Source organism: Scaptodrosophila lebanonensis, unplaced genomic scaffold (assembly GCF_003285725.1).
Source record: "Scaptodrosophila lebanonensis strain 11010-0011.00,11010-0021.00 unplaced genomic scaffold, SlebRS2 tig00000043-arrow-pilon, whole genome shotgun sequence".
Lineage (NCBI taxonomy): Eukaryota > Metazoa > Arthropoda > Insecta > Diptera > Drosophilidae > Scaptodrosophila > Scaptodrosophila lebanonensis.
Window position 1 is genome coordinate 3,563,139 of NW_022060545.1, and position 24,751 is coordinate 3,587,889.

Here is a 24,751-nt window from a genome sequence, read left to right on the forward strand (position 1 = left end):
AGCTAAAAAAGAGCTACTCGATTACTAGAGGAACGATCCAAACCACCACTAGAATTTGGCATTACTTTTTGTTTATGTTTGAAATTTATCTGGTCATATATTTAAAAATGAATGTGACTTTCTTTAATTGTTACACATTGAAAATCACCAGAATACTTACGGTGATGTCGCGAACCCAAGGCGAGTTCAGCAACCTTAAATTATACTTTTATTTGCCTCTATTTGCACTAGAAGCTCCATGTTTAACTTACAATTTTTAAATACAGGCGTATTCCTTGTGCTCGATGGGCACACTTTGCATTATCCTCTGGGAAATTGTTTAATTGCACAGAATTGCTGTGAAAGTTCACTAAAACACCGTTTTTCACAGTTTTTGTTACTTAATAATTTTACTTTTTGGAGGCTGTAGCCGTTCCAAGTTCAAAACACTAGAATCGCGCTGCGCTTGCAACGAATTTTCTTTGGGAACGTTTTCGAGTCACCGATTGCCGCACCGTCAACTGTGTTTGCGTTGCCACCGTTCCCGAGCTAATGATCGACGATCGGTGCTAATTTTTTCAGCCATCACTGCCACTGCCGCTGCCGCAGTCTGCTGTGTTTTCTATTTCTCATTGACCACATTGCCCATCTTTTTCACGCTTAATGCATTTGTATTTGGCTCAAATGCCCATCACCTTCAATGGCGGCAGCACTGATCCCATCATTGATGGAACTAGTGACGTCTCGCTTGCTCGCACGTGCTGTGTGCCTTGGCGATCGTTGCTAGACCACACCCACCTCTAATGCAGGTAGGCACGGGTGGCTCAGTCGCACCCGCTCGTTGCCCAAGCCGGCCATCATTTGGACTTGGCAACAGGTAAAACGAAGCATTCAGTGTGGCCTCAGGTTTCAGGTTTTCATAAACATGCAACTCAGACAGACGAACGGGCTATGGGCTCGTGCGTGATTGCTTAAAGTTGGATGTCTGCCATCTTTCGGGGCGCTTACACCGCCAGAGCTTTGTCGCTACACTTACTCGCCTACAAAGGGTCATAGCCTGATTCTCTAATTCTATTTTTCTCTTCCTTTACTTACTTGTCTGTTGTTCGGCGCTCCCGCCTAACTCGATTCGTTTTACATGCGCCAGAAATTAAGTGAAACGTGATTCAAGTGTGTACACATACAAAAATATAAAAACTAAAATCCACGTAACCTACTAAGTCGTGTTCGTATGTACCTGCCGCCAATGTGTATATATACATACATATGTATGTATGTATGGGTGTGTGTATATGTCTGGCCTGCCCGCTGAGTGACTGACTGGCTTTGATTTGTTTAGACGCTCGTTTTCTGCTTTTGTTTGCGCAACCAATTAAAACTTTGTATTTTTTTCCACCAGCTTTGTGTGTGTTGTTGGCCCGATGAGTGTGAGAAACTGGTTTGTAGTTCAAAAAGCATGTTTTTCTCTACTCTTTGATATATGTAGTATGTACCCACCTATGATTTATTTGAATTTTCAGTTGAAATCCGAGCTACAGGCACTGCACTGCACTCCACTGCATACATCAGCTCTCATGAAAATGTTATCCAAAGAATTCAAGAGGCGGGAGCTGAAACTGAATGGCAATTTAGGTTCTCATCTCGCAAATACGCCATAAACGACGCACTTGATATGATTTGATTTGATTCGCTTTGGTTGGGGTGTTAACGCTTTTACGGTTTTATTGAGTGGTATAAATGAGCACTTTCGATCGAATTAGAGAGAAATAAAGCGAAGCGCTTAACTCAGCAGTGGTTTCACCCAAATTATTACTGCTGCTGTATTTTGCAATTGGCTGCTCCCGAAAATGCCAATTCCTCAAAACTTAACCAATTCGGAATAACAGTCTAGTTTATATTTTCAATCAAAATGTGATTATAATTATTTAATTACAGGGTATTTTATTACCATGTACTCGTAATATTATTCGCTTTATACTGGATTGTCAATATGAATCATTATTGCGATATTAAATAAAATTGTGTGCATTAAAGGCTAGTCAATAAATTTTTCTCTTGTAAGCCTGTAGTACTTTAAAAATAGATTACAAACAATATTTTGTTGTTTAAGCTGCAGTTTTGAATAATTTGAATTGTGTATTTCGTTTCTAAATTTATTCATATATGTATATTTGGAAATAAAAACAATTAAGCAAACAATTGCCAGTACTTACTCCATTCAATTAAATCCGTAAATCACTTTTCAATCAATATTGTATCTGTCTTAATAAGTATTTATGAATAGTTTATTTTGAAGAAAACAAAAATCGTCTTAGAAAAATCTTAACAAAATCGAAGAGCTCTCTTTGATAGATAAATATATGTACGCTATTTTAAGACAACAGAAGCCTTGTCACCCAATCTGAATTCGGTATGAGGTTGTTTATTTCATATTAATTTACATAGACGAGCTGGCAGAGCACAGTTTTTGTGCAATAGAATTGCTTTTGATTTTATTACCTGTTATTGAATGTGGAGCGTAAAACGCGCAACATTATTGATTTAAAAATAAATTCGGTTTATTGCACTGCGTATTGTTTTTAATTTGCATGCTAATTGGCAGGTCAAAGTTATTTAAGCTCGGAATCATATGAATATTTTGTTATTTAAATACGTATAGAAATCGATCATGTTTACTGCCGCGCACTTGTCAGGCGATATTTTGTCATTTCGTCATGCAGTTAGATACGAAAAATAATATAAAGTGTAGTTTATAGAAGCTGTTCCACTCCAATTGCGAGCATAATGGTAAACAGAACAAAATATATTTGTGGCCCGTGGAAAGAAGAAAGTCAACCAAGCTGAGCTGATTGATGGGAACGGACAACAAAAACTACGATCAAGTGACTTTCTCGGATATCTGTTGTTCGTTTTTCGAATTATTTACAACTTTGTCGTGTCTTTTGGAGATCATGCGGCGTTTGGGCTGATGCTGTTGTCTTGGCCTTTTTCCCAAACATTTCTTTATACTCGCATGTTTTTTCTCAAGTTGCCGCCTCAAGTCATTGACTGTACACTGTTGAGGGGGGAACACAAAATAGTTGATCACTCTGTGGCGCTGAAAATCAAACAACAGCAAAAAAGTTCAACACATAAATGAGAAAAATCAACAGAGAATGAAATTCAATAAAAAAAAGTTATATACAAGTAGAGAACTAAAGAAATATAATGGAAAATACTGCGGCACGGCTCACATACCCAAGAAAAATAAGAAGCAGCAAATATCTAAAATTTATCTATTTTTGAGCGGCGCGTGAATTAAATTCGATTGGTTAGATCAGGTATCACCAGTACTCAGATATTTGCCGCGCTATCCCATCGTGCAGTGGTCATTCATTCAACGGCATGTGGTCGCCACAATTTCATTAAGAAACTAAACAGTGGACAGCTTCCAGGAAATGAAATCTGGGCTGCAACACACGCGCAAAGCTCGAATGGTGAATCCTTTTTTGTGACCTTGCTCTAAATACTTACCGCACCGCTTTGTGTCGGCGTTTTGTGCCGTTTTATGACAAGTCCTTTCTGTGTGTTTGCAAACAATTCGGTTTTATGGCACAGTCTAAGCGAATTTCCCCGCGCCTCAATTAGGCTGAGGTTGTAAACTCATAAAACAAACAAGCGAGAAAATTGTACCTAAAATGAGAAACGGGATAGCCGACAGACATGCAGACATATAGACAGGCGGGCAGGCAGGAAAGCGGCACTGTTCGTTTACAAAGGATGCGCAAGGATCTGACCATTAGGCTGCTGTCGTCGGTAAAACCCAAACGAAAGACTAACAAAGTTTTGTGCGCATTCTTTATTGGTTCCCTTTTGAACCGGGTTCGTGTTCCAAGTCTTTCGTTTCTTATCATGTTTACATACACACACACAGATGCACACTGGCAATCTACAGTAGGCCGTGTCCATTTACCTTCTACTGCGCTGTCACTCTGTTATCTGCTTTGCCTAGTTCCACCCCCTTGGCCCATCATTGACGCCGGCAGAGACATCGGCATTGGCATCAGCACCAACATCAGCACCAGCATCGGCATCGAGAGTTGCGCCCGCTGGTCTATTTGCCTTTTGTGCTGCTTCTTTGGCCAGACTCATTTGCATATTTGTGCCCGACATGTTTGGATTTCTTGTGCCCTCGGCTTGGCCAGTGCGCTCGAAAAGACTGTAACTTGTGTTTTCGTTTCGCTTAAAGCATGTTTACATTTCCCGCTGCCGCCCTGCCGCCCTGCTCGCCTTTCCAATCGCTTGACCAACCGCTCTTTCTTCCTCCTCTACTACTATGTATATATATATACGCACAGATACTCGTACTTTGCTGTTTACACAAGCAATCTGTTTGCAGCGCTGTGGCGTTGGGTTTTCGTGGAAATTGCCAGCTTTTAGTTAATAGGCTACGATGCTTGTGTGCGTCTAAAGTTAGGAATGGCGATAGCTGTCACCAGAGTATTGCACAAAAATTAATCGTCCACGTAAAGTTGAACTCTGAAGGTAGAATAAGAGTTGAGTTGAGAACATATCATGCAGTGTCGGAACACTTTGCATTTACATATATGTACATATATGTGGATAGCTAAATGTGTTTGTTGATGTCAAGTAAGTTGGCTCCATGTTGGTAATTGAGTTTTGAATTTCAGACAACTATGTACAATCTTTCATCCATTTAATCTGTCATTTTCTCTTAATAAACCGCAAATTGTAAGCAAAACTTTCACCTCTGGGTCTTCATTTATATGAATTTTCCAATTCTATTTAAACGTTCTATTTAAAGGTCGAAAATAAGTTAAATAGACTTCTAAGGAAGATAAACCACTGGTTTAGTATTCATTTTCTTTTTAATTCAGAAAATTCAATTTTAATTTAATCACTCTTTTTAAACACATTATGAATCTACAAGTGAGGTAAATATATGTATCTTAATGTTAGCTTTTCTACTGCATTAAACAATATGGAGAAATAAAAAAAGTTAATGAATTGAAAATGAAAGGCGAGAAAAATTATTAAAAAACATAGCCATTAAGCTTTAATGACTTAAACCTAACATAATACTACACCCTTTTAATTCAAAGTCTGAAAAAATATTCTAAATACTTGTGGTATCATGTTTCAAGCTGTCTGTCTTTCTTGTTTCAAATGTGTTCAACAGTGGAAAGCTTTTAAATAGATTTGTGAAGTGTTTCATTACAAGTAGATGCTACTTTTTTCATTTGCTAATTATTTTCTTGACATCTTCATTCATAATCGTAGATATTTATTGTAACTAATTGTTACACAAACTTAGACTTTATCCCTTTATTTGGCATAATAAAAGATTGATACTGGCCTCTTATATAAAGTATTAATGCGGAAAGGTTTTTTCTATTTTTATTCTACTTCTACTTAAAAGTTTACTTGACTTTGGTTTCTTGATAGTTTTTTTTTCACGTTTAAATTTGCATAAATAAATAACATTAAAATCAAATTTAGGTAAATAAAAGAAATAAAAATAGAGAAAATTCAAAAATATTCTATTCCATTTTTAACACTTAGTAATCAATCGTAATCCATCAATGTTAGATTAGTGATTAGCACAATGGGTTTTGTACACCAGGTCTCCAATTTGTGAGGAGGGAATGCACTCAGTGTATATAAATAAATAAGTTTAATTACATTATATCTCAATAGCATGGATTTAAAACAATCAAAACGAGATAAATAATCGATGGACTTCAAGTTTGAAAAGACCATAAAAGGAAGTTCTCTTTTAAGTTTTGTTTGATAAACACAAAAAATAGATAATTAACATCCCATCGTAGATTTATTTGTCACTCACCAGTTTCAAGTAAAAGTAAATATTTGTAGTAATTGTAAGAAACGGGACTTGTGCGATATTTAACTTGGCCTAGATACCGCTTACGATGTATCGCGCCAGTGCTGTTGGCAAAACTGTCCGCCAGGCCTCAAAATGGCTGTACGGATGGCCCTTCCGCTATTTCCATGCGAGTCCGGCAAAGCGGGACGAGTACTCCATGTGTGACCACAACTATGACGCTATTGTGATTGGGGCGGGTGGAGCCGGAATGCGGGCCGGGTTCGGTCTGGCCGAGAAGGGATTCAAGACGGCATTGATATCAAAACTTTTTCCGACACGCTCCCACACGGTTGCTGCCCAAGGCGGCGTCAATGCAGCCCTCAGCAACATGGATAAAGACGACTGGAAGTATCATTTCTACGACACAGTTAAGGGCAGTGACTGGCTGGGGGATCAGAATGCCATACACTACATGTGCCAGGAGGCGGAGGCGGCTGTGTACGAACTGGACCATTACGGCATGCCTTTTTCACGCAAAGAGGATGGCAAAATCTATCAGAGACCGTTTGGGGGCCAAACCCTGGGATATGGCAAGGGTGGAGTGGCACGTCGGGCCTGTGCCGTCGCCGATCGAACTGGACACGCTCTCATACACACGCTGTATGGCCAAACACTGAAGTATGCCGATCTGTGTCATTATTTCGTGGACTATTTTGTGCTGGATCTAATTATGCAGGACTGTAAGTGCGTGGGCTGCCTGGCCTGGAAGCTGGACGATGGCACATTTCATCGCTTCATAGCCAAGAACACGATCGTTGCTGCTGGCGGATGTGGTCGTGTCTACTTTTCGACCACAGCCGGTCATACGTGCACCGGCGACGGCAATGCTTGGATCTCTCGCCAGAACCTTCCGCTGCAGGATATGGAGTTTGTGCAGTTTCATCCGACGGGAATGTACGGTGCCGGCTGCCTCATCACCGAGGGAGTCCGTGGCGAAGGTGGCTTCTTCATAAACTCTAAAGGCGAACGTTTCATGGAGCGGTACGCTCCCGAAGCTAAGGACTTGGCCTCTCGCGATGTCGTCGCCCGTGCTATGACGCTTGAGGTGCTCGAAGGCAACGGCTGTGGACCACTAAAGGATCACGTACACTTGCAGTTACACCACATCGATCCCAACATAATCCGTCAACGTCTGCCGGGCATTGTGGTCACCGCCAGGATATTTGCCAAGGTGGATGTGACCAAAGAGCCTGTGCCGGTGCTGCCCACAGTGCATTATAATATGGGCGGCATACCAACTAATTTCATGGGCAAGGTGGTCACAATGGGTGACGACTGTAAGGAGAAACTTGTTGAGGGCTTGTACGCCTGCGGCGAAACCTCTTGCGCTTCGGTGCATGGCGCCAATCGCTTGGGTGCGAACTCTCTGCTCGATCTGATTGTTTTTGGACGCTCCTGTGCTCTGGACATTGCAAAGAATGGCTGCCCCGGCGAGGATCCCCCAAAGGTGGATGAGAAGGCCACTGAGAAGTCAATGGACAATTTCAAGAAACTACGTTGCGCCAACGGCAAAACGCCTACGGCCGCACTGCGTCTAGAATTGCAGCGCACTATGACCAAACATGCGGCTGTTTTCCGGGAGGGAAAATTGCTCAAGGACGGTCTGCTTAAGGTCGCCGAGCTGTGCCAGCAGTTCAAGGACATTAAAGTCACTGATCGCTCAATGGTCTGGAACACAGATCTAATAGAAACTCTTGAGCTACAGAACATGCTTGTAAACGCAGTCCACATCATAACCGCCATGGAGAACCGCAAGGAGTCACGTGGCTCGCATGCCCGCGAGGATTTCAAGGTCCGATTGGATGAATTCGACTACAGCTTGCCTTTGGAGGGGCAGAAGAAGAAGAAATTCGAAGAGCATTGGCGCAAGCATACACTGACCTTTGCTCAGGGGGATGAGGGCTGTGCCACCATCAAGTACCGTGAGGTCATTGATAAGACTCTCGATGACAAGCTGCCGTCCATTCCGCCAGCACCGCGCAAATATTAGAAAGCAACAAACCCGAAAACCCGCGATTATCTGTTAATTTTAATTTTTCCAATCAGCATTTCTACCAATTTAAATATACATATAATTATATACACTACAAGTAGTACAATGGCAATTAGTCTTCGTGTTCCTTACAGTCGCCTGCCTCCAGCCCTTGCTCCTCCCCGCTGGAGTTGTCATCAACATCAATTGTGCCTCCGACGTTCCTATCCTTCTCGTCTCGGGCATACATAACTTTTACTATTCCCGTGCATAGGCGCCAAAGCAGGTAGCTGAGGATCCAGGCGGTGCTGAGCAAGCTGGAAAACAAGAAGCACATGCACCAAGTTGCTCGCCGATAGTCATTGCCGACGGCGCCCGATCTCCATAGCTCGAGTGCTGCTTTGTATGCGAAAACAGACAGACAGGTCCATATGGAGGTCGGGTGCTGCCAGAATGGCAATGTGGGCATGCCCATCCACTCCTGCTGCTCAACCAGTCGGCGCAGTGTGTTGACATCATGGCTGCCCGCGAGCTTGCGGAACGCTCCATCCTTAACATGATAGATGGTGGGCAGAGCAACGACAGAGAGGCGGCGGAACAGAGAAGTTTCTCGCGACAGATTTACGAGGGCCGTGCCGATATTCAGACTGCGACCCACACTTGCCGCCAACTTGTGCCACATTAGCTCCAATCTCTTGCACTCGTCCCGATTCAGGGCACAGACACTAACAAGCCATTCACCATCAAGCAGAATGTCCCAGTTGCCTTCGTCGATCTCGATAACGGGCCCCTCGTTCAGCCGACTTGGCGGACCTCGCCCACAGGCATCGTTTCTGCCCTGAAGATTGTGATAGTCTAGCGCGCTAGAGAGCGCAAGTGTAGGCAGAAGAAGCAGCACCAACGCCTTCAGCATTATTCAAATACAGAAATGATAATTTCCTTCTTGGCTGATTGGAAGAGAGCCGAAATCCTTTAAATTTTTTGTAATATTCTCAAAGCAAAATTGAATCAAAGGAATCAAACTCACACATACACTTAATAATTTACCTTCAAAATATTACACTTCAGAATTGCTTAGCTTCCAGGTGGAGATCTATGACCACCTACCCTCTAGCAACCATCCCTTTGTCCTTAATATGTTAAAGGTGAAACTTAATACAATCCAAGTAAATCCAAAATGTAATGCATTTCCATACCATTCCATGCTCGTCTAATAATTAAATGGTAGTATTAATGCTTTTTCCATAAAACGAACAGCAACCAGTCTGCGTGATAAGTGATAAGTGACTGGGTAAATATTTATAAAAGCAGACTTGTCGAAATAAGTATTGGGGCTTGAAACAAATGTTCAATTGTAATTTCCTAATCTAAGCATGTTTTCTGCCATGTTCTTATTATAAAACTTGAAATGATTTAATTCTATAAACCTTTAAGGGATCAACCTGCTTTTGCAAGTACCTGTTGAGACAACTTTATTTATTTTTTTTTTTAAACAAAAGTATATTGTAATATTTGAAAAGGTCCACAACAGACATAGTCTTAGCTATGATTAGTGTAGACTTGTTTGCAATCATTTTTAAAATTAGACAATAAGTCGTACAGCCTTGTTGCTTAGGTGTGTTTCAAAATCTGTTCGATTTGAATTTACGAAAATATACTAAGTATTAATTATAGGTCGTGGATGGCTTTCAAATTCGGAGACGACGTTGCAATACGTGTAAACATTCTTAAAATTTTATAAATATTTATATCAATTTATTTTATAATATAATAAATACATTAATAATTTCCCCCAAAGTATGAAAGAAGGGAAATATTTGCCCATTCTTCTAGCTATGATTCAGTTGAGACTATTGTGTAGTCAGACATGATTCCGGTAATAATTGACTTAACCAGTAATTCGAATCCACTCTTAGATGTACTTCTTCAAAGTGCAATTAATTTGCAAAGTAATGGAACTGTTCTTGATTTGTTTCTGCTGTTCTAGTGCATTATTAATTCAAGTGTTTTGTTTTATGCAATAACCCCTGAAGAATGCATGTAGAACAAACGCCCACACGCACACCGGATGTGGGACAAAGGACGCAGGACACCATTGGCGCCCAGGGCCCACGTCTGCGACTGCTCCTAATGACCACAATAAATTATATTCATTTAGCAGCATTTAACATACGAAAAAGGAGCAGCAAGCTCTTGTTAAAGAAATAATTTATGGTTGTTGAAAACTTAACATGTTCATTTCGGCGCGCGTGTTTGTGTGGGTGTTTGTGTAATAATGGCGCTTGTTAGGGCATTTTGATGTGTATGTAGTAGTTTTGTGTGTGTGTGTGTGTGTGTGTGCGAATAAAACGCCAACAACAAGCCACATAAATACTTGCCTACACAAACAATAACAACAAGGAAAACGAAGCAACCCCAGCAATTTTGCTGCCTACAACAAAGCAATGGAAACTATTTTGTATGCTATGTGTGTGCTCTATTCTATATACAAACATATAGTATAGTGTGTGTGTGTGGTGTCCACCATTTTTATTGTTGTTTCTGCTTTTGGCGGCACAAAATTACTGTTGCACACACATTTGCCTGCGTTAAATTGTCTCACAACCAATACAAAGTGACCTTTTCATTTATTTTTATGATTGTTGGGGCGCCCTCCTCCAACAGACTCCTCATCTGACCAGAACCCAGAACCATAAAAAATGGCGCGCCAGCTCAACTTTGCTGTGGCAAAAATTGTTAGTTACAAAGCCGAAACAGCAAAAGTTCGTTGCCGGTTTGGTTCGCATTTTGTTGAGCTATACTTTTTGAGGTTTTGTTTTGTGCTCAGCTCGGTACGAATATGATACTTTATGGCTGGGTATTGCACAATGGAGGAGAAAATCGAAAATTTCGCTTTGCTGCTTTTCTGCTTTTATCTCTGTCAGAAAAGGGTCGTGTCTTCAAAATTCATATAAGCCGTTAAGCACAGCACAGACAAAAGGAGCAGACTGCGATGGAATAGAGCAATGGGGAAATACCAACACTACTGTTTCTGCAACAAGTTTTACTATTAGTTGTATCTTATTTTATTGTTTTAACATGTTTATTAGTCTGTTATCAAATATAAATGATTGTACACTTATTGGCTTCATTCCTTTACTGTGGTAGCTGTGTGTAAGATGCTTCTATTCATTCAGGCAAATACTTTGTAATAGAATGTGGACTCTAACTTCTTTGAGAGAATTGAGTAATTATGAAAAGATTTAAATCACTAGGTTGTTGGGAAAGTTGGAAATAGTTGGTATGTAGTATAAAGTATATACACTCTTGGCTAGTTTTAGTTCAATTCAAATACATTTAACAAAATTGTGTACTCTCGTTGTACAAGAAAAGTTTTACGGGGAAATGTTTAGGGCATTCCAGTGTCTTCTGCATTAAAGACTTTGACAATATTCCATTTGGTCCTTTTTATTTTGTCTGCTTTGCAGCTGTGCGTGTATACATCATATTAATTTATGCCTTTGTCTTCATCGCATGCTTTTCGCCGTCAACTTCATAAATATATTATACTAACGAAATTTTATTGTTAGCCTTGTTATAATCTGTACTCAATAGCCAGATGTTGGCGCACGTTCATCTTAATGTGAATGAAAAAGAGCTTCAAAATTCGCCTTTATTATTGGCCACATTTTATTTCTTTTCTACAACTATTACTATTGAAATGTCAATTATTATTCAATTATTTAGCAAACATTCTAATTTGATATATGTATTCTTTGTCTTGTATTTGCAGGTAAATTTTCGAAGCAACATTTATAATTATGGTAAGATTGAATTGAGACTACAGGGTGGGCCATCTTTTATGTCCGTATGTAAACATTGAATATCTTTGAAAATAAACAACCGATTTTCAAGTATGAGATATTTTTATTTAATTTGGTTCTGTACAATTTCTTGAACTGAGGTTTTCAACACTGGTCTACTCAAGTCAATCGGTTCACTAATGACAAAGTTATTCAATATTTACATACCGACATAAAAGATGGCGCACCCTGTATACTTATGACTGGCAGCAATTTTTTCTCAAGTTTCATTTAGCTGCGATTTTCATAAATGCAATTTTTTCAATTGTACTCGAATGTTTTCTGCTAGAACAGAATTTGCGGCCAATTGTTCATTTTCCAACATCCCTAAAACTATGCAATGGAAAATACGTACTAGTTTGTAGGATTGGCAGTCTGCATCAAAAAATATCAACGTTGTTGATGTAGACAATCAATAAACGGTATGCATTTTGTTTAGTGGCATGCCGGAGCTGAACTGCTGTACATAAGGGTAAACAAATTGGTTTCTAATTAAAAGCCGAGTTTGTTTATAACAAGTTGATGAAATATTTGAAAACCATTTCAATTAAAGCTATCAAATGAATAAGAACACTTTGAATTTCTTGTTGTTTGTCCATGCTAAGAAATTTCATTGTTTTCATTGTGTGTGCTGGCAAGTCATTTAGTTGCCAAAAATAATTTACAATTTACATGTAAATGGTTTTATTTATCAAAGGCTTGCTCAAATTAGAAGTGTGGAATCCATACACAGACTGTATGAATTCAATGGAAAATGCCAAACCACTGCTGAAAATAGTTCAATTGTGGATATTAAGCACAAACTTTGAGTTTGCATTCTTTTCTGTTGCTCAAAAGAAGTGGAATGTTAATTTTTCTGTGCAACATTTTGTGGAACAAACTTGGCAAAATTGTTGCATTGCATGACTTCTGTTTCACTCGCTCTGTTGACATTCTGTACTTGTCTTTGCTCGTTTTGTGAAATGAATTATGCATAAATACAGAAGGAAATGTTCTATTGCGGAGTGGCATACGCATCCGGTAGTCATGTCAGGTGCACGAGGCAATGAAAAAGTTGCAACAAACTATAAGCTGTAGGAAGAAATCTGTACAATGTTCAAGTCAGAATTGCATAATTGAAGGAAAACATGAAAAATGAGCCAAGCCAAGCTCTCTCTCTCTTCATAACTTTACGTGTTCGCATGTAATGTTGGCCTTAAAATTATGTTTTGTCTCGGCTGCTCACGTTTTTATTTAACATTTTGCCCTAAGTTTGGACTTATTGCTCCAGCCGGCCACCCCCTGAATGGTTCCGGCTTTTAAAATTAAAATGCATTTAGCTGTATGCACACGTTTCTCATTTATCATTTCATTATGAGAGCAAAAAATAGAATCGCAACAAAAGTTGCCTTTCCGTTGCTTTCCTCCGAAACGAGGAGCGCTTTCCGCGTCGCGCAACATGACGTATGAGTAATGTCTGCTGGATTCCACTGTAGGACGCGCCACAGCAACACAAAACTTGACCAACTGTTTCACTTGCCGCTGGCATCCTCTAGCACTTTCGGCACTCGTCATTAAACGCTACACCGAGCGCATTCACATTAATGACTTGGCCAAATCTTGCTTCTCCTTTAGGGGTAGACTTTCTTTCTTCCGTTTGTTTTCTTCAGCACAAACAAGGTGAGCACGAAAAGAATAGAAATGGCCGTAGTCGTAACTACAAGAATATGTGTGGAGTTTCAGTTTCACAGAAGTGGCCGTTAAGTGCCGTTCAAACAATGAACAAAGTTAAGAAACTCGAAGCTAGAACTAAAATTACTTGAAAATTTGGAATGATAATAAAACATGATTTACTTAGAGATCTTGCGATTCTTGCGAAAATATAAATATAACATGACAATAGTCTATGCTGTAGTTTTTCAGAAATAAAATTGGAATTGGAATTGCACACTGATTTCGATCCGTTTCATTTTTCGTGTGAAAATGTAATTTAACTAACTTGCTAACATAAATGTACTTGAGGACGTTCTTGTATTAAATATACAAGTATATATACAAGTATTTATCAAGTATCCCAATAGGAAGTTTCCTTGCTAAGCCAAATAATAATAAACAAACGTATTTGAAAGTTCACGTGGTCGTAATTTATCGATCTTATAAACATTTTTAATACCTTTTTTTTATCGTATTAACGATGTTCTGACAAATCATTATACAAGTATTGTAGTATTTTTAAACTAGAAACATATTTGGAAATCAACTAAGCTCACAGCTCATATTAATGGTTAATTTCAATGTTTTAAGAAGTGTCTTTTTGTCCTCAATTCAAGGAGATTTCATTTTAGGACTTATATAACTCTAAAATAAATTATTTAATAGCTCATTGTACAATAACTAATTCTACTTAATCCTGCCAATTTTTCTTCAATAAAGAGAAAATTGAATTGACATCTAGACAGAAAGTTAATCACAATCGTAATTGACTCGCAACTAATTTTGAAGTGTATTTCATATTCAGATACAGTAAAATTTTCGGAATGTTTCTGAAACTTTATTTTCTACCTGGGCACTGCTTGACTTGATTCAACCTGGCCGAATTGATGATTAGTGTTGGTCTGCCTGGTTGTGCTCGTCCAGCACTTAGTTTAATTCACATTTATATTCATTTGTTTTCAGCTTTATTTACACAACTTCAGCAGCAGCAACCGCAATCATACAAATGCTGCTATGTACAAGTATACTATATGTCTAGATGTGTAGTTTTGTAGTTGTACATTGTATTCAGAGCAGAAATATGAGCAGTAATTGCAGCTGCCACACACAGCTGGCCAGCTCAGGAAGCGAATCGGTGAAACAGTACTATATTCTGTGTTTGCTTTAAAAGTTTTGTTTGCTTACCACAGCGTGCAAAATAGTGATAACTTTTGTTATGAGTTCTCTGGCTGATAAGGTAACATCCCATGCCACTCAGTTCTGGTCTAGTGGGACATCGATTTAAATGCATTGTGCATAATAAATATGAGTTCGAATACATGTATAGATAATTCGCCATATAACTATATATATAATAGGTATAATGTTTTTTTTTGTATTTATTTAATATGAACTAAAAAAAAGCCAACTTGGTGGAAGAGTTTGCTATTCGCTAAGCGGCTACCTATGTTTCGATTGCCATTGTACTTGGAGAGTAGTTATTAGATCTAAGACAAATTAAATAGAAAGAACGAAATAAAAAACGAATTAAATAAGAGAAATGAAAACGTGAGAAAAAAAACTCGTGTTATCTTCAAAAATTTCAATGTTTCCAAAAGACGAGACTCAGTTAATGATCGCAGAATCATAAATAATAATAAACTATTGTGCCTGCAATGAAGTTTTGCAATTGCTCTTGGCAGACCTAATCAGTTCTGAATGTCCTATACTTTTAACAAAATGGAAAAGAAATCTCGTATATTGGCAAGTGAAAGTGGTGCTAATTACAATTTTCCGCTTGATAAAGCAACAAGCTCCGGGCCAAGTGTGCCAATGAAATCGAGACAATGAAGCCACGCGGAAAAGTTCCAGTAACACAGACCATTAATGTGGCCAAACTAGTGGGTCGTGAGCTGTGAGCTGTGAGTGGAGAGACTCTTAGAGTCGAGAGTGTTTTTGTCTACGTAGCCACCGCAATGGCAACAGAAAGTAAAATGATGAAACATAAACATGAGGCGTTGACGCTGGCACTTGAGCGCAATGGCAAAATGCCAGACGACCCGGCCGTCAGACTGACATTCAGTCCGGCAGTCCAAGGGGGCGCTGAGTGAAGAGCAAACTGAACAACAATAACAACATCCAGTTAAGTAATACAGAAACATGCTCCGCGGGCAAGTAGTGCGCGTCTCTCCATAAAAATGCTGCTGTCCCCAGCATGAATTCCACGCAGGACGCCAGAGAGTACAGGAAACTGCGCGCTTTGAACTTTCTTCAGCCTTTGGCTGTTATTTTTTTTTTGTTTTCTTCTGTATTTTGCGAGCGCGTGACATTTTTTGCAGAATGGTTTTTGCATTTGCATTGCGGTTGCCTGCCAGTCCACAGCCAAAACACACCATTGCTGTTGAGGCCCTTGTCGCTCATGTTTTTGTTATTGTTGTTCCTGTTATTATTACTGTTGTTTGCTGGCATAGGCGGAGAGGGGCGTGCCACTTCGGTTGCCTTAAAGTTGTGTGTGCGGTAATTTTGTTTGCGCGTGAAAAGTGTGAAAATTTATTTCCAGCTTTTTATGCGGTCTAATTTTCTGTGGTGCCAAGTCTGTCTAAGAGGGGGGCACGACAGTTTTGCTTGGCCGTTTTTTCCTTCTTGCTCTGAGCGTCATGTGCTTAGTTTGTGATTTGTCGGTCGGCGGGGGAGAGGGGGGAAGAGTGTAAAAGTTGCTTGGCAAAGCGCGCCGAAAAGTATGTAAAATTATTAGCAAAGTTTTACCGCATTTCTCACAAACAGCCGTCGCGACGACAAGCTCCTGACAATATATGCCACACGCACTGCAGCTAAGTTTTTCCCACGCACTCCAAATTACATTTGTTATGGCTTGGCAAAGTACTTTATAATATAGTTTAACTGACAGAGATTCGAAGAAGAGCTGGTTTCCCAAAACCCTTGCTATGAAGTACCCTGTTTAAATCAGAAAATTATGCATTTTTTATGTGAACGTGTGTAATAATTATAAATAGTTGTAGTTACCACATAAGTTCGAGAGAAACGAATATGGAATATACAAGTATTTCTTAACACACCAAAAATTAGTTCTGTCTGTGAAGATTATTTGATATATATAAAATATAGAATATCATAAAATGTATTTCATATTTAATCTAAAATATTGTAAATATGCCATTGTATATATACTTGTACATAGATGTAAGTGCGTCCTATAGATGCACACTATGGACAACTCTTTTATTCCCCATTAATTTTCAACTAGCTTAAGCTGCCTTATTGGTAGCAGAACACTAGTTTAATAAATTGTATATAATTTTTCATAAAAAAAAGAAGATTATTTGAGTAAGTCCGATAGTAAAATATTTGAGATGTCTTGTCTTGTTCAACGTCAACAAAAACACTATATATTCGAATTAATATTAGAGCATCTTTGCAGATATGCTTCTTCTTCTTGTTTTAAAGACGATAACTAATGATATATTTGTTCTTGAATTACATAAATAAATCTCCAGAACATTTTCTTGAAATAAATATGTTATCCCTCATTCTTCTCTAAATTGCTTTCCTCCCATACAATCGGTTAAACGAGAACAAGGACGTTATTAAAAGATAACCATTTCTAGACACTTTTCACTTAGAGACAATCGTTTTCCAATCTTGTACAATCGAAATTCATTCTCCTTCATGATAAGTGAATAGCGCTATTATGTCAGCAATATACATGTCAGAACTAAAGCAGCAACAATAGTATATTGTTGTACATTCTGTTTTAAAATATTTGCTTATAGTACATTGCTTTGACATTCTGAATATAAGAATATGAATATGCCCCGGGTGGTCAGCATGTGTGTGAGTGATTAAATTTTAAAGTACAGCCGCAGGCGTACAGAAGTAAACTGCACTTATGTATTTATTGTTTTGGTCAAAATATTTACACGCGCTTCAGGCGAGGGCATTCTCAGGGCAGGCTCATGTAATTCTGAGGCATTTTAAAGTGAGCCTGAAAAGTCTGTCCATGACATAGAAGGCACTGTGACCTTCTCTAGCCCCGCCCACTTACATTGCAGAGGCTGCTACGCAATGTTTTCCCTTCTGGCTTCCTCGCCCCACACACTTTGCGACAATTTAACGCTCTGCACTTGACATTCGGTATTTGTTCAGATTGTTGCCGTCCGCATGCCAGCCTGCCAGCCTGCCTGGCTAGCTGGTCGGCCTGATTTGTGAGGCCATGTGTGTGCGTGTGTGTGTGTGTGTGGCTATGTCTGCGAATGTGTGTTTGTGCCAGTGTGGTTGTGTGCGTGGCTCAACAGCCGGGGCAAGTGGTGCCCTCGATGTCCTTGTTTCCTCCTGCCTCCTTTGTTTAGCACAATTTGTCGTTCCCTCTTGCGGAAATTATTATTTTGTTTAATGATTTGTGCTTAGTTTCGTAATTGAGCGCGCCTTTGACCCTTTCGGGCTTACTCGGATCCCTTGCTGCTTTGCTGCTCTTGCCACTGACCGATCTTGACCTAAATGAAAAGCAAATTTATGAAATTTGTTCAACTATTGAAAAGCAACAAAAATGCGAGTGCCATTTTTCTGAATTTTGCTTTCTACGACGACGCAAACATGAAACGAAAAACGGACCCGGCAAAAAGCTCATTTCGGCGTAAGAAATATACAAAATTATACTTATATATATTTTGTGCGGGTTGGTACCAAGAAAATATATACACACATACAATATTTGCAACGTCCGCTCGAGTAGAAAGTTCATTGTCAATTGATTTTGTTGGCCAGCAGGCAGGGAGGGTTGTGGAGGAGCGGAAAGATGAAGGCAAAAATTTGAATTAAAAATAGGATGGCAAACAAGAGAAAATTCCGTGAATATATTTCTTTGTGTGCGCCAAATTTGTTCTGTTCGCAAATATTGTTTTCTGGATATCTATATTTTACTTACCTTCCCTCGGGCAGACAATATTTTGAGAGTATTCTGTTATTGACAGTTCATAAGTAAATGGAACACATCGAGAAATACATTCTTTCGATTTGATGGTTATTGATTACATTTGGCATTCGTTGCATTGGGTGTCGAAGATATTGTGTACTTTGCTCACAGTTTAGTGAGCATCCTTCAGTTTCATAGAAATGACGCGTTGAGACAAGAAGGTTTCTTTGATATGCATATCATTCACACGAAATTCAGTGGAAATTCAACATATTACTTTTTAAAGTAGTAACACGTTTCAAAGAACAGCATAATATAAATACGTACAAAGAAAAGAGACTCCTTTGCAATGAGGCGTGAACAATATCTTAGCAGAAATATTAAAGCAAAACTCGATTATGCCACACCTATAAAGATAATTCATCGTACGCCATTTTTTTTGTTGGGTTCAGTTCAACTTTTAAGTAATCTTTGTAGATATTTTTGTTTAAATAAAGTATAAGTCCTTAGTAATGCCACTTGTATTGTTAACAATTTGCAATCAGAAAGCAAATAAGTTCGATTTGTAAAATGTTCAATTAGGCTGTTCATTGATGCAAATAACTTTTCGAACATTAACTGCCTGCTTAATAGTGCATATAATTCAATTACAATTTTAATGCGCATGCAATTTTGGAAAAGGTCGAATGAAAAATACTTAATTATTTTGTGCAAACGTATGCGATGCGTCGTAATTCATTTATCAGCATGCATATTAAAATCATAAAATGTCATAATATGCTGCAAAGTTTTATTAAACAAGCACCGACCACAGCAAGAGCGAAAAAGTTGACTGTATTTCTGGAAATTAAAAATGGCAACTGAGCTGAAAAAAATTAGCATTATTTTAATTTAAAAGTGCAATTTAAATGCTTGAAATTAAGTATGCCAGGTGGTTTTCGTAGTTCACGCACCTGCTAGTTGTTGCATAGTTTGAGGCGCAACAGCAGTAACACCAAAAATCCTTTCCACTTCATTATGCCCACAGCAACAGCAATGGCAGTATGAAAATAAACCAGCAACATTTTTCAGCATTTTGTTTACACTTTTTCTGCCTGGTTGGTTGGCTGCTCAGCCGTGTTGTGTTTTTCTTTTAAGTTTCTGTCTGATGGGCTGCTGCTGCTGCGTTCGCGTTGAATAGTGAATGTGAAAAATACATTGCATACTTTGCAGCGCACACATACACTCGCGAATAAACGAAGCGGCAAGGTTTCCTGTGCCACAAACCATACACCATGGGACAATAGGATGAATGTTGCCAAGAAAGCAACAAAATGACACTAAGAACATGAAGTTCAGTTTTCTAAACTATTGAACAGAAAACTTCATTGAGTTCCATACAACTAAATGTTTTCTTTTGATTTTAATAATAAACTGACTCGTGTCATAAATTTAAGGGTAGGGAAATATAGGCTACTTATTTACATTACTGGTCCAAGTCGGGAAATTTTCAAGCTTTATTCTCTCTTTATCATTTAATCGTAATTGTAAATTGGGTAAATTGAAAAAAAAATGTAACTTCTTCAGGCCGCTGGCAAAATCTGTTTCATTTGTTCAAGCGAACTAAAATCAAAATTTGACTTTTGCTCCTATTGTCTTTTCATATTTGATTCCACAAGTTTCGTTTTGTTCTAAAGAAAACACTACTTCGTCCCATTGCTTCTTTAGAGAAGTCTACTGCAATTTGAAATGAAAACAGGCCGATTGTGAATTTTCGTCGCCCAAGGGCTGTGTTTGAACCCATCGTGCATTGCTAGGAAATGTACACCCATAGTTTTGCTATCCGCTGTTGATCTTTGAATTTGGGTTGTGCAAAGGCTGTTGCAAAGTTTTGCAATGGCTGTACACGTATAGTGTATGCGGAACACGAGCATTCAGCGGTTTCTGGGGCCAAATTAATTCAATTTGTGTTCAGTTTTCGTCTGTGGCTTGCATGATAGGCGGCAATTTGGGTGGGCGAGCTGGTTGAGTGCTTGGATAAATGAATGAATGAACGCTTGAATGGTTTGCAATAACCACAAACTCATAAGAGTGACTGCAATTGCTGTGCTGTGGCTTAGATGGCGAAGACAAACAGCGCTTCATGTTTACTCACTTAGGTAAATAGATAGTCGCTTCCCTGGTTTTTGTATTATCTCAGTGTGTGGTTTGCCAAATGAAGCGTAAAAACTTCTCGTGCCGCCACACAAATTGAAAATCAATGCAATGAAAACTTGCGCATCATTCAGCTCAGTTGGAGGGGGCGTTCATCAAATTGTTTGCTATCAATCATTCCCAAATGCTCCAAATGTTTGTATGTAGCCATAAATGCATAAAAGCATGATATTCAGCTTAAGTGGGGCATTTCAGTAGCAACAATAACTGCAATTAAGATAGTGAATAAACTTAAAATTGCATTCAAAAGTTAATTGCAGTGAAGCTAAATTTCAAAGCGCCACAAATCAAGCCGGAAGATTGTTAACACATAAATGAAAATTCCAACTATTTTAAATTCATATTTTTACAGCCGCTGACTATTATGATACAATTCAAGCTGCTTTAAATATTCCATTTGCGCTCCAAAAATTTAACATATTATTGAGGATTGAAGATTGAGAAAATTATAAAAGATCCATTAGAATTTTAATGCAATAATGGAAATTTTTGAAACAACTGGAAAACACAAACTTAAGCCAAAAAGTTTTTAAGGGCGGACTCATTTCAATGTTGCTTAAATAAAATTTATTTTAATTTGAAAACGTAATATTTGACTTTCCCTAGAGCTGAGCATCACAAATGTTGTTTGCTTCTTCTAGTTACTTTTATTTTCAGCAATTAACAATTAGTTTTGTTATTTATAAATGCATATTTCTATATTCAGCTCTATTAAATTAAATTTTAATTTTCAAGATGACTAATTCTTCATACATTGTAACATTTAATTTAGGCCTTTCTTAAATTCATTTTTAAAACATTTTCTCCTGGTGCGCCAATTTAAAAGAGGAAGCGAGGATTGGCAATTTTTTTCACTGAGAGCAATGTAAAGTAATTGCCAGTGAGGCCCTTGGAATTTCAGAGATGAAGCGCAACCAAATCCACAACAATGCGTCATTAAATAAAGACAATGAAATTCAAAATTTTTGCGGCGAGCGCTTTAAATGCCACGACACCATTGCGTATGCGTAACTTTTCCCCTGTGGGGGGCGTACGTAATAGTTTTCACAGTCGTGGGCTGTTATGTTAAACTGAATACATCCGAAGCAACCCAATGGCAACAAAAACAAACACAAAAACAACAAGCGAAACAACAATAGCAAGGAGGCAACAACGACAATAAGAACGACAACAACAAGCGACAATGTCGTTTACTGCTGGCTTCCCAACTGTAAGCGGATTGATCCTTGCGCCTCGTGGCACAGCAGCTCGTTGCGTTTTTATTCTGTTTTTATTGTAATAACTTTCTGTACGTGCACATGTGTGTGTGTGTGTGTGTATTGTGGGTATACGAGTACATAGTATGATGTGCATTCAAAGTAATTCAACTTACTGCTTCGGCTCCACCTCAGGTGAGTGTTGCATAAATTTGCAAATATTTTGCAAGTCAGCAACAGCAACAGCAGCAGGCTAGGCCGGGTCCTGCCAGACTTGGTAACAAACTCGCAACAAACGTCCGTGCATTCACGTAAAAGTTTCGCGACAACAACATCCTTGCCGTCACATGGCGAACATCATCGTCGTCGTCATCACCTGCAGCTTCAGCATCAGCATCAGCAGCCACAATAACAACGCAACAACAATATCGTTGTGGGGGGGAGGGGAGGTCCGGAGAGGTCCGGGGAGTGTTGCCAGCGACGCCACACCTGCTGCCTTGGAATTTATTTTTTAACGATGCGCCCAACTCCATACTTCACACCCCCTCCGTTTTGCCGTTACTTTCCATTTTTTAGTTGTGTTTGCAACATCAACAACAACAACAACAACTTCACATGGTGGAAACTTTTGTACTTTCGTCGGTGGAGGCGTCGGTCTATTTATTCGTTGGTTCTGCTTTTGCTCTGAGTAAAGCAATCTGCACAGTGATGAAAATGTTATTACAAATTCTAAGCTTATAGAAGTCGTAGCTGAGGAGAGGTTTCCCGTGTGGCAATCATATTTGTAAAATGAGCCGCCAATTCTCTTTGACTTTGACTGTGGAAAACGTCCTTCACCTTAATGCCCAACATTATAGTTAAATAAACATTTGTGTTGTCAAATTGATTTTTTATTTAACAAACCCCGCTTGGGATGCGGTTTCTAATCAGGTGCGAGCTTCTTAATATCTGTCTTACATACTATTTGAATGTTTGGGATAAGACTGTAAAATAAAATATAAAAGCTGTTGTGTAAATGAGAAACAGAGAAAACAATAAAGATCACATTAAAGCACAGTTCGCTTTAAAATTTAAAGCGAACTGTGCTTTCCAACAAAACTCATTCAAACCTTACTTTGTAATTTAATATGCTTCTGAAAACAAAGTGAAAGGTCAGTCATGTACTTGTATTTATAAAATAATTAAAGCAGTACTTTTGATTTTTGCGTAAGCAATGATGTCAATGTCTTCTTTCCATATAAATTATCTAATATAAATAATGAATTTCGGAACTCAGCCCAGTGTTCAATGCACGGGAAAATAATGAAAACAGCCCACAATTTGTGACAGGTTTTCCACATAAAAACTTTTTGTATTTGACTTTTACTTTCTATTTTAAACTTTGTGCGATGGTTTTTCCTCTTGCTAATAGATGCGGAGAACGTGCTGCGAAATTCACGAAATTTATTGAAAATATGATTTGAAATTCAATTGGAATCGCAGCGCCTGACAAACTCCCGGCGTCCTCACCATTTTGTAATGTATTCGTGAGTGGACAACTTGGAAACTGAGCTTGCGAGGGAAAATGTAAATGTAAATGTTTTGCGATGCACTGAAAGGATAGACAAAATGAACAAAAGGCAATGAACATGTTTTTATAGAAAAGGCTGTGAATGAATTTGCAGTTTAAATTGAAACCACCACCATGGTTATAAATGTGTCTATTCTTCTCTATTTGAACATTCTAATTGTATTCTAATGCGAATACAATGCATTATATACAATGTAGTATGTCCTTCTATTGTTGGCAACGGATTCATTAACAACATTTAATTGAGCAACGTGCGTTTATATCAATTACACAATGGGAGGAACCTAATCAGGTTAATTGGAATAGCTTTAGTTTTTTTCCAATCGACACATGAATAGAAAATGTAATGCCAATGGCAATTTCAATAGTTTCGCCTGTCTGCTTATTAGTTAAATTTTAACATTTAACGTTAACATTTTCTTGTCAAGTTTTCAACCTTCCATTTAAGTAGCTGGAACACTTAGCCTTCGATTAGTGATTCAGTCTATTCTTTTTCAATTCTCCACCAAACAAAAGCTCATTTTTCTTACCCCTATCGTCACTTCCGTACTGGCTCTGGTTCACTGCCATCCATTAGGAAGTAAATTTTCCTTCCTCTGGCTAAAAATGTAAAATTGCAATGAGCACAGGCGTTCGGAGCCAACATCAATTCAGTTCGCATATAAGACTACTGTAATATTCAAAATGCTTTTGGTTCGAATCGCAAACACACACAAACACAAACACAAACCCATAGGAGACTTTTGGCTCGCTTAAGCACAGCATTGGAAAACAAAGTGAGCAAATTGATGTGAAAATGCAAGTGATTCAATTTTTCATGTCCATCCCCATGGCCACTCCCTTGCCGGTCGCAGCCCGCATGGATCAGGAATCGAACGTTGGCTAACGGTTCGGTTAACAGCTGGCCCAGAACTGCCCCCGAAACCGTTCGACACCCGAGGAGGCGACAGCAGGCACCGTCATGGGCGTGCGCCCAGTTTCATTGATTGTCGGCCTTGACGTTGATTTGATGAATTATTGATTTGTTTGATTAATCGTTTGGCTGCACACTCACACTCGCACTCACATCTCAGCAGAGAGCGAGCAGCACGGCAACAAAATCGACAACAAAACTCGAACGAGCACATTTGGATGCGTGCGAGGATGCCTCGTAGCCTTGTTTCCTCGTTAGGTTCTTTGTGTGCCCGACAGATAGTCACACTTTAGTAGATTAAATTTTAATGGAGTGTATTTGGGGCGATGCTGTCAAGCACCCGAAGATCTCGGCAATTTCGGGCACAATTGACTGTGAAATGCAGTTTTTATTTCCATTTTCGTGCCTTGCGGCAGAGCGTGAAAAGTGCACATAAAAGATCAAATGTTATGGTTACTTAAGGCTATTAATGACAAGCATTAAAGCCGATATTTTGCAATAATAAAAGCCCATTAAAATTAATATACAAGCGCTATAGAGTGTATCGAGAAGTTCGTTGAGCTGTGAATAAAAAAATTGTAAATAGAAAGCAATAAGTCAA

The 24,751-nt window shown here is 38.8% G+C and overlaps 3 protein-coding genes and 1 long non-coding RNA gene across 4 annotated transcripts in view; 2 read left to right on the plus strand and 2 right to left on the minus strand.

Moving 5' to 3' along the window:
* LOC115622279 overlaps positions 1-24,751 on the plus strand; it is a 120,989-nt gene that overhangs the window by 13,122 nt on the left and 83,116 nt on the right. The gene's annotated exons all lie outside the window — the stretch shown is intronic.
* LOC115623233 lies at positions 361-1,181 on the minus strand. Its single transcript, XR_003995388.1, has 2 exons — positions 1,075-1,181; positions 361-1,019 (listed from the first exon to the last, which is right to left on the minus strand). It is a non-coding gene; the product is annotated as an uncharacterized LOC115623233 (long non-coding RNA).
* LOC115623225 (succinate dehydrogenase [ubiquinone] flavoprotein subunit, mitochondrial) lies at positions 5,876-7,962 on the plus strand. The gene has a single exon (XM_030517467.1). It carries the CDS (start codon positions 5,910-5,912, stop codon positions 7,851-7,853), a length of 1,944 nt encoding a protein of 647 aa, XP_030373327.1. The 5' UTR covers positions 5,876-5,909; the 3' UTR covers positions 7,854-7,962.
* On the minus strand, positions 7,875-8,770 carry LOC115623230 (thioredoxin-related transmembrane protein 1). The gene has a single exon (XM_030517479.1). It carries the CDS (start codon positions 8,746-8,748, stop codon positions 7,969-7,971), a length of 780 nt encoding a protein of 259 aa, XP_030373339.1. The 5' UTR covers positions 8,749-8,770; the 3' UTR covers positions 7,875-7,968.